Source organism: Archocentrus centrarchus, chromosome 16, assembly GCF_007364275.1.
Source record: "Archocentrus centrarchus isolate MPI-CPG fArcCen1 chromosome 16, fArcCen1, whole genome shotgun sequence".
Taxonomy (NCBI): Eukaryota; Metazoa; Chordata; class Actinopteri; order Cichliformes; family Cichlidae; genus Archocentrus; species Archocentrus centrarchus.
In genome coordinates this window covers 4,443,174-4,459,190 of record NC_044361.1, presented here as the reverse complement: position 1 = coordinate 4,459,190, position 16,017 = coordinate 4,443,174, and the positions used below count along the sequence as shown (strand labels likewise).

The window sequence follows — 16,017 nt, the reverse complement described above, 5'->3', positions numbered from 1 at the left end:
ACTGAGGGTCTTTTCTTTGACAGACATATGCATGATCGTAATCACAGATAGTCAAAAATGGAATAAAAAAGTTTTTTTTATTTGTTTTTCTTAATAGGCAATACACAAGTATTTACACAGGTTTGTGTATCACCTAAACAGATTAAAGTTAAAGACAAACATTCAGTTTTTCTAAACTGTTTTTAAAACTTTATCATGATTTAAGCTGCTTCACCATCCTGCATCACCACCTAGTGGTCAGTCTGCATTGAAGCCTCTGTTCATGCTGACTGTAATTTTTTTATACTTATCTACACTAATCAAAAATCTGTTAAAATGAGCAATCAGAAGCACCATAAGTCCAGATAATAACAGAGAGCTCTCGCAGATTATGCGAATCATGAGAATCAAATTATAAGCCTTTAGGTTGTTTTTAGATTTGACTCCTTACACGTGTGCTTCTCCAAAATGAGAGTGGAGGGAAGAAGCTGATTTATATTTGCAGACTGAAAAAAAAAAAAGGTTTCATTTAGAGGAGGAACATCAGGCTGCTAATCTAAGCAGAATGATATGAGCTAACTCAGCATTAAAAGACTAAATCATGTAAAGCACAGGTGTAATTAATTCAAATCATTTCTGTATGTTTATTTTTTCCTCCATCTGAGGACATTTTCATAAGCCTGGCCAGGAAAAAAAAATCCGGACACAGCAGTACAAAAATACTTAGTACAGGTACAGAGGGCAGTCTGAAAGAGTTTGTTTATTTGTGACATGTGTTTTATTTCAGAAATTTTCCATTTACATGAAACGAGAATTTTAAAGTCACTGTAAATACAAAAACCAAACTAAAAAAAGACGAAACAGCAGCAATATGTGTACTTTATGTTTTTCACTGCACACAACTGGACTTGATCACAAAGTCCGGGTGACCCATGAACAACACAAGTAAACCACTGCAGTAGTTTAAATTAACATACACCTGTCCTCTTCCTGATATGATGAGCCAAAAACTGCACTCTGGATGGTAGTTTGTGCTATCAGACTCCGCTTATAGTACTCTGTGTGGCAGATATGCTTTCAATAAGTTATTAAGTTATTAGGGATCGTGTTATTGTTATAATAATAATAATTATTATTAGTAGTAGTAGTAGGAGTAGTACTAGTAGAATAAATAGTAAGAAATGCAATGGTGGGATTTTTGTTTCCATTATTTTTAACATAAATATTTATGCAGCAACTGGCTGACTATGTATTTAAATTATTATGTTGAGAAAATGAGGTGGTGTTTTACCAAGACGGTGACCTAATTAAGATAAGGGATGTAATAAACTGTTCTTACCAATTCTGATGTTTAAAATAAGATTTTTTTGCAGATACCTGAAGCCAACACCAATACATTTGTTATTATTTATTCCCATTTTGTACCATTTAAGCAAAGAGCTCGTTATTATTTACTTAAAAACAAAAACAACCAAAATGTTTTAAAATTATGTATCCCCTTCATCACACTATATTTAAACATTTCACCATTGCAGGACTGGCGTATTAGCAACAGACAATACTGACATCAGTGAATGTCATCTTATTTGTTGATGTGTCAGTATCAGTAAGGCCAATACTGTATATCAGTGTATCCCTAAAATGTATCCATTTAACTCCAGAGAAGTTGGAGAAGGTTAAAAAAGTAAAGGTCTCTTTAAATGGGAGCATTACAATGGCATGCATTTATTTTCTTAAGCATTTTGCTGTTCATTCAATGAGAATAATCAAAGACTAAGAAACAAACTTTGTGACAATGCTTGATGTAGAAAATGTCCATTTAGTTCTGGAATAAATGAAAAATAAACACATCAGAAATTAAATCATCCCAAAACTGGCATCTTCAAACGCGATCTAGAACCTAAAAAACACGATGCTACGTGCATCTCTGACTCTGCTGCACACTCACAGTCGTCTATCACCAAAAGCATCACCCGCCACTGCAGACAAACTGACGGATCGATGGCTGGACGTTAGTCACCGTTTCACCAGGAAGAAGGCCCCACTTCTGCCTTGATAAGAATCGGTTACATCCTTTGAAAATAAATAAATAAACAAATAAATAACATCCAGCGTGGCTTTGATTGGATTAAAGGGAGAAGGGAAGGGCAAGACAAACCACCATGAGGTATGGCCCAACAAATTGGAGCTAACAGTCAGGCCAGAGAGTCCATTTTGGGGCATAATTTACACAGTGAGGAGCATGAGCTGAATCTAATGTCATTTCCATCAATTTTGCATTTTGGACCTTTTTTTGCCTCCCTCAGGCTTTTAGCGGGCATTTGAATCATCTGGCGGAGGACAGTCGGCGAGCATTACAATGTCGGAGACGACATTTAGCAGCAGAGTGAGAGGTGGTTCTTTATGGCGTGGTGACTGGCTGCAGCATGGCAATGTGTATCCACTGCTGCACCATCTTGCAAATGGCTAACAATATGCTAATAGGTTAAGAGTCCAGAATTGCTCCAGACAAGACACTTAATGGAGGTTTTATCTGCAGGTCAGGAGGCTCATCAGCTGCAATCTCTCCTGCCAAGATGTGCCAAGTCAAATTTAGTGATAAAGTGCTTTTAACAAACAGGCCACAAAGTGCTTCGGGCAGGACAAAGGACACAAACACACAGGAGAGTCTGTGGTGAAATGTGAAACCTGTTGGCAAACAATGGAAAATTGTTTTAGAGGAAATACACCTTGAAAGCAAAGTTGTCTGAGGACAGACAGATACGACAGGACTTCCTGACAAAGTACAGTCTAATTTCTCTTCCTGCCCGCAGATGGTTGGATTTCTGCTCGAGAGCGGATGATTTTGCCAAAAGGTTTCCCAAATGTAGTCTGACATTGAGGCTGCTGCAGTAGTTTCCAGATTTCTTCTGATATATTAGTTTTAGTAATGCCATTACGAGATGAGAAAAGTAAGTACAGTACCTGACTTCTTCCTTATGCTTCACCACATTTCAGACGGATTTTATGCCGCTACATTCACCTGACAGCTAATTTTACGTGACGAATTCTGACTTTGAAACATAGCATTGGTTTGAATGTGATTTGATAAATACTGAATTACTCAAATAAAAATAAAATTAACTGCACCCTACTATGCATCTGCAACATTAAGATGCAAGGTTACTGTTAATGCCTCAGTTTAAAAAAATATAGCAAACAGTCAATTCCTCCTTAAAAAAGTACTTTACCTTCATATCTAAACTTGCTATGTATGGAGACCAAAGTGAAATGTATGTATCACAAAATGTTCCATCCATCCATCCTCTTATCCTGTTTGAGGGTCGCAGGGGGGCTGGAGCCTATCCCAGCTATCATAGGGTACACCCTCACCAGCGTGTCGCAGGGCCAACACAGAGAGACAGACAACCATTCACACCTATGGGCAATCTAGTGACCAATTAACATAACACCAATAACTGCATGTCTTTGGACTGTGGGAGGGAACTCACACAGACACGGGGAGAACATGCAAACTCCACAAAGAGAAAGGTCCGGGCCTAGGTGGAATTGAACCCAGGCCTTCTAGATGTTATTCCAGTTGTGAGGCAGCAGTGCTAACCACCACACCACCGTGCTGCTCCCACGATCACAATACATTCAATTTTATGTGAAGTGTACAAGTCATATAATTACTCCCATTTTAGCTCTGTTTTGGTCCCCACCAACTCCTGAGGGAACTGTACTCCTCAAAAAAAATTAAGCAGTGGAGAACGCTATGCTGCCTGTAACATCATTCAGCATGACAGGTTTGGTTGTGATGGTCCGGGGAGGCATATCCACAGAGGGATGCAGAGACCGCTACAGGCTAGGCAACGACACCCTGTCTGCTATTAGGTATCGGGGTGAAAATCTTGGTACCGCTGTCAGACCCTACACTGGTGCAATGGGTCCTGGGTTCCCCCTGGTGTATGACAATACTTGGCCCCATGTGGTGAGAGTATGAAGGAAGTGATACCATTGTTTGGCCCCCATCAACGCCTGACCTAAATCCAATAGAACACCTCGGGGCATTTTTGTCTTTGAATTCAGCCCTCTGTAGGTTGATCATTTTCATTTCCATCAAACAATGTGGCATCCTTTTATTCCTAATTGATCACCCAGTCCATATCAGTAAAAGTATCCAGCATGATTTTTTCCCATTGAGCTGTGTGTGTTCAAAATGTTCCTTTAATTTTGAGCATATGACTCTGCTCCACTATGTGTACTCTTAGTTGTGCCTGTTGTTTGGAGCTGCTCAGGTAGTGTACACTGTGTTTAATTTAGTTTTTTTCCCCCCTTGTCATATATGGTCTATTGTATAGTTGCAATAATGACTTTTGTGCTGTGCTCTTGGTTTGGTCTGTCTTGAAAAAGGTTTTAATCTCAGGCAGACTTCTATTTGGTTAAATTAAAGGAAAATTAAGTTATACTCACTATGGGACACTCCTTGATCAGTGCACTGAAACTCTGAGTAAACATCAAATTTGAGCTCTAAGTATATGCAAAAACAAGAGGATTTTTTTTCTGATGTAGATGCACTTATGGTTGGGCACCAATTGAATCACAGGATAATCATGTAAATCACAACATATCCTGTATGCACAGTGCTTCTGACAGTCGACAGCAGGAGAATTACACTGACCAAAAGATGCAAGTTGTAGTTTTACTTGCAATTCTAGACACACTCAAAGAAATCCACTTAACATGTAATATCATTACAATACAACTAATATATGCTGGCCTATCACACACATATACTGTATATTAGTATTGGCAGGTTTGTCATATGTGAAATATAATGTAGAAAAAAACTGCATTAGTGGTGTTACTAACAGCAGGAAACATAACTAAAGGCAGCGTGGCATCGAGCAGTGTCTGACCATTAAGTTGTAAACTAGCTGTGAAATAAGTTATGACAGCAAAATGTTGCCTTTTGTATAAAGATGATATACATATGCATTGGTGTTGGGCCCAAAGATCCAGTATTGGTTGGGCTCTAAATATCTGAGTTACCTTTGGCAACTGCCCAAGTTGATATTAAAGTTTTTCAAAGTTTCAAAGCTAATATATACTCACCAGACACTTTATTGGGTACTAGTCCTGTTACTGGGTTGGGCTCCCTTTTGCCTTCAGAACTGCCTTTATTCTTTGTGTCTTTGATTCAGCAGGGTGCTGAAAACAATCCTCAGAGATTTTGGTGCACATCGACATGATAGCATCACAACATCACGGAGTTGCTGTGGATTTGTCAATTGCACATCCATGGGACTCTACGGTTCCACCACAGCCCAAAGGCTCTCTGTTGGATTGAGATCTGGAGACTGTGGAGGTCCTTTAAGTACAGTGAACTCACTGTCATGTTCAAGGAACTAGTTTGAAATGATTTGAGCACTGTGGTATGGCACATTATCCTGCTGGAAGCAGCCATCAGAATACGGGTACACTATTGAATTCAGTTCAGTTCAATTCAATTTAATTTATATAAAAATCACAACAACAGCCACCTCAAGGCACTAAGTTAAAGACCCTACAATAATACAGAGAAAACCCAACAATCAAACAACCCCCTATGAGCAAGCACTTGGCGATAGTAAAAATTCTCTTTTAACAGGAAGAAACCTCCGGCAGAACCAAGCTCAGGGAGGGGCAGAGAGCCAGAGATTAATAATAACTAATGATTAGATGCAGAGTGGAATATAAACACCACAGAAGAGGGGCCTGAAAGCTGAAGGCTCTGCCTCCTGTTCTACTTTTAAATATCCTAGGAACCACAAGCAGTCTGAGAGCAAAGTACTCTATTGGGGTCATATGGTACTATTCAAGACTTTGTGAGCACAAGGATTTTAAATTCAATTCTGGATTTAACAGGGAGCCAGTGAAAAGAAGCCAATATGGGACAAATATGCTCTCTCTGCAGCATTTTGGATCAACTGAAGGTTTTTCAGGGAGCTTTTAGGACAACCTCAGGGTTCTAGCCAGTGGTTGATCACCCGGTGCTGCACCATGCTGAGGTCATCTTCCGCCGGGATTAGAATGTCACCGGTTTGCTCTCGAAACTCTTTGCTATTTTTGCAGTGAGCAAGCAGCCGCGCACCCCGTGCACTCCGTCCCATCGCTGATGCCAGACTGATTTATTTTCTGTTGCTAGATTGCTGCATTATAGTATTATCCATCCATTCTTTTCTGCTTATTTCACCGCAATTTGCAAACTACCACCGGGGACGGCCAGTTAGTTCGCAATGTGCACGCGTGATCTCATGACAGTCGTGTTCACACTTGATTCATGTGGCAACAGAAAGCGAAATAACAACCAGTGTGAAAGCGAGGGGGAGGAAGTCGAAAAGGGGGGCACAAACGACAATTTCACGCTTCTTGAATTCCCAGGTGCTCAGTATTGCCAACTTAGCAAATTTTTAGACCCCCCCCTATTGACTTTTGTTTTGCGACAAGCGACAAATTTAGTGACATTTTACGGTGACTTTGGCAACTTTTGGAGTTAGCCCGGTGTTGTGCCAAAAAGTGATTGTCTGCCAAAAAGTGATTTCTGCTGTGTGTGTGGCATTAGCCCTGAACCTGGTAGCAATGACTTACAATAACCCAGCCTATAAGTAATAAATGCATGAATTTATTTTTCAGCAGTGGCGCAGTGGGTAGGCGCTCGCCTTGCAGCCGGACGGTTGCAGGTTCGAGCCCCTGTCCCTGTGCTGCGTTGTGTCCTTGGGCAAGACCCTTAAACCACATTGCCTAACGGTAGCGCCGGTCTCTGGCTGCATGACCACAGATGCTCGTCTCTGGATGAGCGATCTGGAACGATCATTTTGTTGTGTGCACAGTGACAATGAGTTGAATCTAACATATCCTGGTCAGAAATGACTCCAAGATTCCTTAAATGCTTTAGGAATCAAAATAGTTGCCGATTAATTTTCTGTTCATCATCTAATTAATTAACAAAGCAAATGTAACTGTTTTTAATTTAACTCAGACATTTCTCATTATTCACTGGCTGACATGTAAGGTTGCATCCCAGGTGACACCTGGCCTAAACACGTGCTAACACGTTTACAGCGCGTGCTCAGTCAGGGTACTTTTACTGAAAGCACTGCATCACCATCTCATCCTTACAGGTGTCACACTCCATCTCTCCTCCTCATCTCCTCTCTGTTCACCTAATAAACTCAGCCTATCTCTTCTCCCCCTGCTGTGGCAGGTGTCCAGCCCAACTGCTGCTTCTCCAAAGACAACGAGGCCTGATAGCAGGGAAACAGGAGTGAGCCGGCTGCATAACAAGGACTTATTATGATGATGAAATGTCCTACAAGGCCCCAAACACCCTCTTAAAGAAATCTCTCCCTCTGATAAGGGGAGTCTCAGCCTCACCCCGGACCTGTGTGGAGGAAGAGGAGAAAGTGTGGGGGGGGTTGCGTCCTAACCTGATTGGATCGGTGGCTCAGAGGGGGCGCACGTAACAAAATCAAATGGCCGTCAAGCCGCTGTCATGCATAATTAATTGGACCTTCTACTACCAACTACACAAAAATCCATGGTCATTCGATTAGGGGGTTTTGGAGGACTCTCTGAAGTGCATCGCTGTCTGAGCTGCTTCCCAGCTTCCCAGCTCACCTCTCTATCTGTGAGGATGGTGTCAGCCTGCACATGTTTAACCAGACAAATTTCAAACTTTCAAGCCCCTAAAACATTGTTAGGCTGTTTGTTGTAAGGAAGAGCTTATTATACAGGTCTCCAATCAAAGCGTTTGCTTGATAGTCACCGGCCATTTGTAGATGCAGAAAACCTGCAGTTCTCAGCAGGTAAAGTCAAGGAAACATCTGTGCTGAAGGCTGATTCTGTAGACCAAGCAGCAGGAACGTATCCCTGTGTTCAAATCTTTCAGTATGTCGTCTGCTACAGCTGCCTTTTTTTGTTTGTTTGATTGTTTAACATGATAGTCCTGAAATGAAAATCTGACATCATGACAGTCCTAGTTGCATGCAGTATGCATACAGTTTGGACACACTACGTCATATTAGGATTGCATCTTTACTTTGCCTTTCTTGTAGCTCGTGCAGAGGATACTGGGTCAGAAAAAAGCTGCAAAATGTGACCAGATGGCGCACTGCACTGCTATTTTTGAGAAATGTGGCAGTTGTAATGGGACACACTAAATGTTTTTCTTTTATACTAAATCGTGTGGTAGTGTCAGTACTTGAAGGCAACCTATGCTTCACCAAGCTTGTTAGCATTTGCTAATTAGCGCTAAAGCTGAGGCTAATGTAAATGTCATTAGTTTTGTGAAATAATACATTGGCAGTTGGAAAAAAAACAAGAATAACTGATAAAAGTGGGATTTTTTTTTTTGGTACTGCAGTCTGGGCTATTTGCAGCCTTTTTTTGGTATCTGTTAGTATTTTCTATATTTGCAGCTTATTTTCCTCACAAAGTTCAACAGCACAGATATAGAAACAGTTTCACTTCTGAATGCTGACAGGAAATACTGTTAACAGGCCCGATGTGCTCTGTAAATTTATCCTTACTGTTATAAAGTTGCTGAATCAGGATCACATTGGCAAGCTATGTAAAATTATTGGTGCCACTCTTAATGACCATCAGCATCTGTATGAAAAGAGACCCTTCTCAAAGGCACAGACCACCACTGTGGACCCTCAGCATGCTTCACATGTTGAGTTCCACCATCACAGATGACGCCCAATAACCTCTAGTGAATGCAGCGGTGTATCAACTGATCGATTGTCACATCCATCATCGCACAGACTCTGCATTATAGAGCTGGCTGTTTAAGACCTGCTAATATGCGATGTGACTGCGTCAGACAGTTTGGGGTAACATTTAGCAAAGTTCAGGCTGCAAAGCATGTGTGAAAAAGAATCAAGTATTCATACTTGTTTCCAGTTCCCTTGTAGCGATTACAGTTCCCACATCAAGCAGAGCTAGGAAACCTGACATTCCTGTAAGTTGCAGGAATTTGTAATGATCAGGCACCTCATCCTGATTTTTGATTGTGTTTTCATTTAATTTTCTTTTTTGTCATATACCGTCTTTACATCATATTTTTTATCTGGCACACTTTTATGGTTTTCACTATTTGCTTTTTGCTGTGAAACATTGCATAAGAAAACCACACACTGATTGACTGTGGGAATGCTTTTTGAAAGTACAAGATGAAAGATAATAAATATGCAAGCAGAAGCAAAATCAAAACTGACTTCCTCTTGCTTGCAAGCCAGACGTCGAGCTTTGAACGCCGTTTCTGAAGGACATCTCAAATCACCCCGCTGAGCGGGTGCCAACGCTCAGCTGTTCTGGATTTGTAACAGGGAAGGGGGAGGGAGGGGGGTTCAAAGTGCTGTTACAGTAAAGTCAATATAGAAAAAAGTAATGGCCAATGTTAATGTCAAAAATTACTGTAGAAGGTAAAGGTCATTTGAAGGTCAAGGTAGTGGTCAAGTAACTCAATTAAGAATTAATGCTGTCAATACATTTGAGTATGGAAAATTATTTAGAAAAAAGAGAAATTAAGGGCAATGATAAAATATTAGTCATGGTAAATGTTAAAGTTTTAGTGGAATTTCAAAGTCCAAAAAAGGGATAAATAAGTAAAAATGTGACAGATTTGTGGCCCTTAGTCAGCATGTAGCCCCTGTTTTAAAGAACAATTGAGAGCTTGAATGTTATAGAAGTTAAGGCCAATGCTGAAAGTTTCTGTGGAACAGACGCCGCTGACACGGCCGTCACGCCATTACATTAGCTTGACTTTTCTCCCAAACAGCTGAGAAGACCGGAGGAGAAGGAGAGCTACAGTGGAGGACACACAGCTGTTTCCTTTGTGGAAGTGTATGAAAGAGTGGAGACACACAGCCTTAAAAGGCCAATACAAAACCTGATCAGAGGAGGATTCTGTAAACAAGTTTACATTTATAAGTTTTTTAGTCATTTAAGATATAAATGTTCAACTGAACTCTCTGCCCTTTACCTTTTTGAATCTGTATATCTGTACCTTATGCAACAAAGTGAATTTAGTTAAAAAGTAGGCCCAAATATATAAACTCATCTGACATCTGAGGTCATGAAATTCAGTGGTAGACTGTAGCAGAACAAGAGGTGATGCAGTTGTGCTGCATGTCACATTTTACTGACATCACTTTAAAATGACGGCAGCGACGCAATGACGTCTCATTTTGTTGTCCCCTTGTGTCTCTTCCTCGCCGCCTACTCCTCCTCTCACATCTCTGATGGGATGGACTAAGATGAGAGGAAAGAAGGAAAGGAAGAAAGGAACTGAGCATGTAAAATCTGAGAAAGGAGACAAGGGGGGTGTACAAAATCTGTGTGCGGATGCCACCTCCTGCTGGACAATACAGGAACTACATCATCTATACATTTTACCGTACATACACCACAGCAGGCAAATCAAACTGCAGCAAGATTTTTATTCAAAAACAGCATATATTCAGGAATTAAAGATGCATATACTTCCATGAGTAAATAGATATTTTAAAATACACAAAGTGGGAAAACAATGTGCTTCAGTAGCTGCTATGTTTATATGCACATCGTGCGCATACATGAAAATGTCGGTTTGTTAATAAGGACAAATGACTCCCTATCGTTTTAGGGAGATTCCTTTCTTCATTTTTTATGTCTGGGTATAAAAAAAAATATTCACAAGCATGACCATATCACAGCTCAAAATGGAAGACCGCTCCCTCAAACGTCTCTCGCCATCATCACGTCTTAATGAATTCACAAGTGATGAAAGAAAAACAAAAACTTCCAATGCTGAAGCTTTTACTCTGTTAACACAGCATGACATGACTTTACCAAATGTTCCATTACTCTCTCTGCAGCAACACACTGCATCTGCTCTTACTCTTCATTCACTGGCAGCGGGTAGGAGGCCAGGCAAGTCTCTCAGGTCAAAGTGTATTTGACCGTATGGGGTTGTGTGAAGAGTGTTTGGGTTATTTAGGGCAGTAAGGATGCGGGGGGGGGGGGGGGGGGGGGGGGGGGGGGGGGGGGGGGTTATTTAGAGGCAATGGGGTCTACCTAGTTGTCTGGGTGGGGCCGTCCTTCGGGGATTAATGAGGTGAAGAAGGTGCTGATGAAGGACCAGGCAACTGTTAGGAAACTCGGCTCGCGGAGAGCAGCAGCAGCCCGGCCCTGATCCTCCGCTCCTCCACCTCCATCCTCGCCGCTGTCGTCATCCTCCATACCTTCGTCCATCAGTCGTTCCTGGGTCACCAACAAGCAGAGATGAGCACAATTAAAGACGTTCTCTTTCAGACATGTTACTTCTGGATTGCTTGGTTCATTTTCCACTGAACAAGCAACTATTTTGGAAGCTCTTACTATGAAGTGACAGGATGTTATGTTGCAATCCCATGAAGGTTTATAAGTTTATGTTTATTTAACTGGTTAAATCCCTTTTTTGTTTCCCCAGGACAGCAGCAATACTAGTTTCAGATGACACAACATCAGGTACACAAATAAAATAACGCTAAAAACCAGATACAAACGAGTGAAGGTTGTAAAAAACAAAGTCAGCGTTAGGAAACAGAAAATTAAAGCAGTCTGAAATGCCAATTTTCCACAGCTGAAAGCCTTCATTTCCATTTCCATCTTTGTGTCTCTTCTGAAATCTGAGCTCGAAATTCAGAGAAGAACTAAAATTATTTGGAAAGACGTGAGGAACAAAGAGTTGCCCACTAACTAGCAACTGTCTTTATTTCTTCCGATAGAAAACGGGACCCTGAAGCTGAATTTGAACTCTAGGTTTTATATTTGAGATAAGGTTTCTACATGCTGCTTAAACTAAAGAGTCATTTGTCAAAACCCCAAGATATTTATATCCAATGACATCTACAGTCTTGTTTTGAGCTGAGCAATCTGATCTTCATGCACATGTGGGACAACAGCTTACAGCTCGAATACGAATACCTTTATTAGTCCCACAATGGGGAAATTAGCTCTGGTGAAAGGTCGTCCTATGACTGCTGTAGTGCAGCTGAAACATCTTCCTTCTGTGATTTAATACCAAACATGATGCTTTTACATTGTTTCGTATCCATTTCAGGCATCAAGGTAGCAAAGAAATGCACAGAAATGGGCCAAGAGCAGCTCAAACTACATAGCAAAGCACTCTGCATAGTCATCATATTTCAATAACAGTGCTGATTTCTGATGCATCATCAACAGCTTTCAAGGTAGCGACAGATGGGAAACGGTCCAGCATTTCTTTGGTGTGATGCAGCCAAATCTGATCAGGTTTTCTGTCAGCTGTTGAAAGCAACAAGGCTGATAGACAACGCCCAGCTCACCATTTCCTGGATGTCACGGTGTCTCTCTGCTTCCTCCTGTGGAGCTCTTTCTCCTCCTCTGAAGTTCTGCTGCTCTGGCCTGAAGGGAAACCAACCAGCCTGGTGCCTGAAACATAAAATGTAGACATGACTGTAAAACTGTTTTTGCATTTTTTAAAACCAGATATATCCTGAAATGCTTTCTGAACCCACAAAGCACCTCGTGACTCTTCTTACAATCTGCCAGAGAATTGAAGATTTTCCAAGTCAACACTTTTTTTTTTTTTTCTTTTTTTTTTAAATCGCTGACTGAAATGATGGCTAAAAATAAAACCGCAATAAAAACACATTTGGTGCACCGCCCTGAGTACAGATATGAAAATGTGAAATTAAAAGTATAATCTTTAACGAGTTCTGCAGAATTAACTCACAAGTAGACAAGCAACATGGCGCCAACCACCATGATGAAGCGGCTAAAGGAAGAGTAGAAGTAGACGATACTGAGCAGGACGCCCAGCGCGAGACACTGTGTAAAGCCAGTCCAGCCAATCGCGGTTCATCTCGTCATCATTTAGGACAGCCCCGCCTTGAGCGTTCATTTGGATGGGGTTAGCTGGCTGGTTCTCTGGCAAGGCATTGGGGGGCCGGGTTAGGTCCCAGCGGTGGCTGCACAGCGTTTGGCTGGGCAGGCTGATGGGGTGATGGCGAGGGGGAAGAGGGAGGGGAGGTGCTGGGTGGGTGAGAGGCGGCTACTGCTGCTTGACTGTGAAAATGGAGATAAGAGGAGCAAGAATGAGGAGAGAGAATGGAAATAATAATAAATAACAATAAATAACAAACAGGTAATTATGATATGCTAGCAGGACCATTTGCAGACATTTGTTGCACTTACTATTGCATATAGTAGTGACGAGCGTACATCTGCTGCCACCACAGCATCTGCATTGGCATGTAGATGGGGTGGGGAGGCATGTTGGCAGGGAGGCCACCATTAAAGGGAACCTGGGCCGCATCAGGCCTGTGGAGGGAGGAGGGGGTCACGTTTGTTATTAAAGGCATTAATGTAAAGCAAATCAACTTATACACATCCTGAAACTGTTGGTCCGTCTTCAGGGTGCCCCCACTTGTTACTTAGAACCACAGACCAGCTCAAAACCCACACAGAACAAGCAAACTGCACACAGAAAGGCCCGGGCCAAGGTTTTGAACTCAGGACCTTCTTGTTGTGAGGCAGCAGTGCTAACCACCACGCCACCGTGCTGCCCATAAATAGACAAAACAGACTGTTTGGCTTTACTTTACCTATAATCACCTACAAAGGCTCATTTTAAATTTAAAAAAAAAAGAAGAAAAAAAGCCCAGTCTCATGTTATGATGTTATTTGCTTACCACTGAGGGACATCACCGGCGCTCTGAGGATATTGGGGAAAGCCAGCACGGTATCTCAGCCCATCAAAACTCGCTGGGTCAGAAGAGGAGGAGGAGGAGGAAGAGGCTGACTGACTTTCCTGATTTGGTTGTGGGGGCAGGAGAGGTGGGGCCAGCACTCTCTGAACTCTGTGTGGACACCAATAACCACCAGTAATTAAATCCAATAATTAAATCAGGCACACACAGACAATAGATCAAGCTCCCCCTGAGAGAGGGATGAGAGCAGTAGGGAGGCTGCAGCCAAGTCAAACAGTTTGTACAGGAAATCACAGAAACACATCCAGTTAAAGTTGATCCCAATTTACTGAAACCTCATCAGACCAATGAGTTCTTATGCAGTTTCAAATTGTTTAAATTGTGACAGGTTATCTGTTAAATGTTTCAACCTGTTTGTTTACAGTTTACATGTCTGTAAAAATAAACAAAAACATGAATAAATAAAAGCGTTGGTCTACTCACGCTCGAATCAGAAGCAGCAGAGCTGGAAGGACTCCGAGGCATGGGCGAGCCGGGGGGACTATGAGAGGTACATACGAGATGCATCATGTGGTATTCATCCTGCTGTGGGTCCACAAGGCCAGCGAGTGACCCAGATGTGTGGGAGGAAGAAAAAAAATAATGAGGAGGAGGAGAAGGTGGTGGCGAAGGCACCAGAAGAGCACAGAGACAAAGCAAGAAAGAGCGAGAAGGAAGGATTAGAGTGGAAATGGCCAGAATTCAAACACAATGCTCATTCTTTGTTTGTGACACGCATCACATCAGCATTGTTTCCCAGACAGCCTGTTTCACGTCCCCCCACAGATGGATGTGTGCACGAGCAATGGCTAAACAACCACAGAGCAGGTGAACAACTGGCTACATGTGCCTCCTGCACAGTCATCACTTCTTATTTGTAGCTACTAAATACCAACAGTTAAAACTTGATTGATTAGACTTGTGTGGTACTTGGGCACAGCCTCAGTTTAATACTTAATGGGATACAACTACTGTAACTGTGTGAGGCAGCTCCTTTTTTGTGGGACGTTTGGGACAGGAGTGTGCGAGAAGCAGAGGTGGGAAGTAACGAAGTACAAATACTTCGTTACTGTACTTAAGTAGATTTTTCAGGTATCTGTACTTTACTGAGTATTTATTTTTCTGACTACTTTTTACTTTTACTCCCTACATTTTTACACAAGTATCTGTACTTTCTACTTCTTACATTTTCAAACAGACTCGTTACTTTTTAACACGTCAGAGAGAAGTTTTTATTTCCGGTCAGTGCGCCTCAAACATCAACCGATCTGAGCCTAAACTGAGGAATAATAACATATAAGAGACAATCGTACTGGCGTATCCTCCATCCCCAGGGCTTATCGAGTACAAAGGGATTAAATACGCAAACCCATATAATTAATGTATCATTTTATAGCGCTATAATCGGCCGGACGAGTCCGTAAGTTGCGCTGCGGCACATAAACAGCTTAGCTAGCGCTACTGAAGAGGAGCGAGCATGAAGGGAGTAACGTGTGGCAGGTAAATGCAACGTTTCTAAATGCTCAACAAATATCAGCAGACACACAAAGTGTGTGCAGTTTGTCACACAGTGTGTAGCTAAAGCAGAGCTGCTGTATTTCAGGGAGAGCAAAGAGAGAGAAGTTCACTCAGAGATGGAGAAAGAGGACAGGAGAGGAAAGAAGAGAGGCTAGAATAAAGGTAAGGACTGGAAAATAAACTGAAGTATGCAGACTTTGTGTTATTCAGAGATTCTATGAAAATACTGCAGTTTAGTGTGTAATAAACAGGTCAGCTTGTTGTACTGTATTTAGAGTAAAGTAAAGTAAAGCTCTGTGTTGGTGCTCTTTGTGTTCATGGTCAGAGTTACAGGTTACATCAGTGCAGCAGAGATGAGTCTGAATCAAAGCTGCTGATGCTGAGATTCATTCACTGAATCCAACATTTCTACAGCCTGTATGCTGTCAGTGTAGGGGATGGAGATCAGCTCAGAGAGCTGTGAAATACTGGGTTACATCTTTGTGAATTCAGTTCATCCACACAGAGCAGTAAACCTCAGAGCAGCAGCAGCAGGTCAGCTGATCACAGCCTGCACACCAACATCATTTACTGCAGCTCACAATAGAAGCTGTGGTTCTTCTCCCCATGCAGAGACACTACAGCTGATCTTAGGGTTCCTCCACCTTCTGAATCCCACTGTAACCCCTGAGTATCCTCATGTTTGTGTTTAGGTGGAGGCACAGTCACCCTCTACTATGGAGGACACAGAAACCAGAGCTGT

General features: G+C 41.9%; 1 protein-coding gene across 1 annotated transcript; it reads right to left on the bottom strand.

Annotated features, from left to right (window-relative positions):
• Positions 1 to 11,017: 11,017 nt before the first annotated feature.
• Positions 11,018 to 14,777, bottom strand: LOC115794411 (homocysteine-responsive endoplasmic reticulum-resident ubiquitin-like domain member 2 protein). Its single transcript, XM_030749914.1, is given in 9 exon segments — positions 11,018 to 11,247; positions 12,333 to 12,438; positions 12,743 to 12,825; positions 12,827 to 12,952; positions 12,954 to 13,074; positions 13,204 to 13,329; positions 13,701 to 13,834; positions 13,836 to 13,868; positions 14,202 to 14,777. Coding segments are annotated over 9 exon segments (1,002 nt in total). The 5' UTR covers positions 14,289 to 14,777; the 3' UTR covers positions 11,018 to 11,061.
• Positions 14,778 to 16,017: the final 1,240 nt, after the last annotated feature.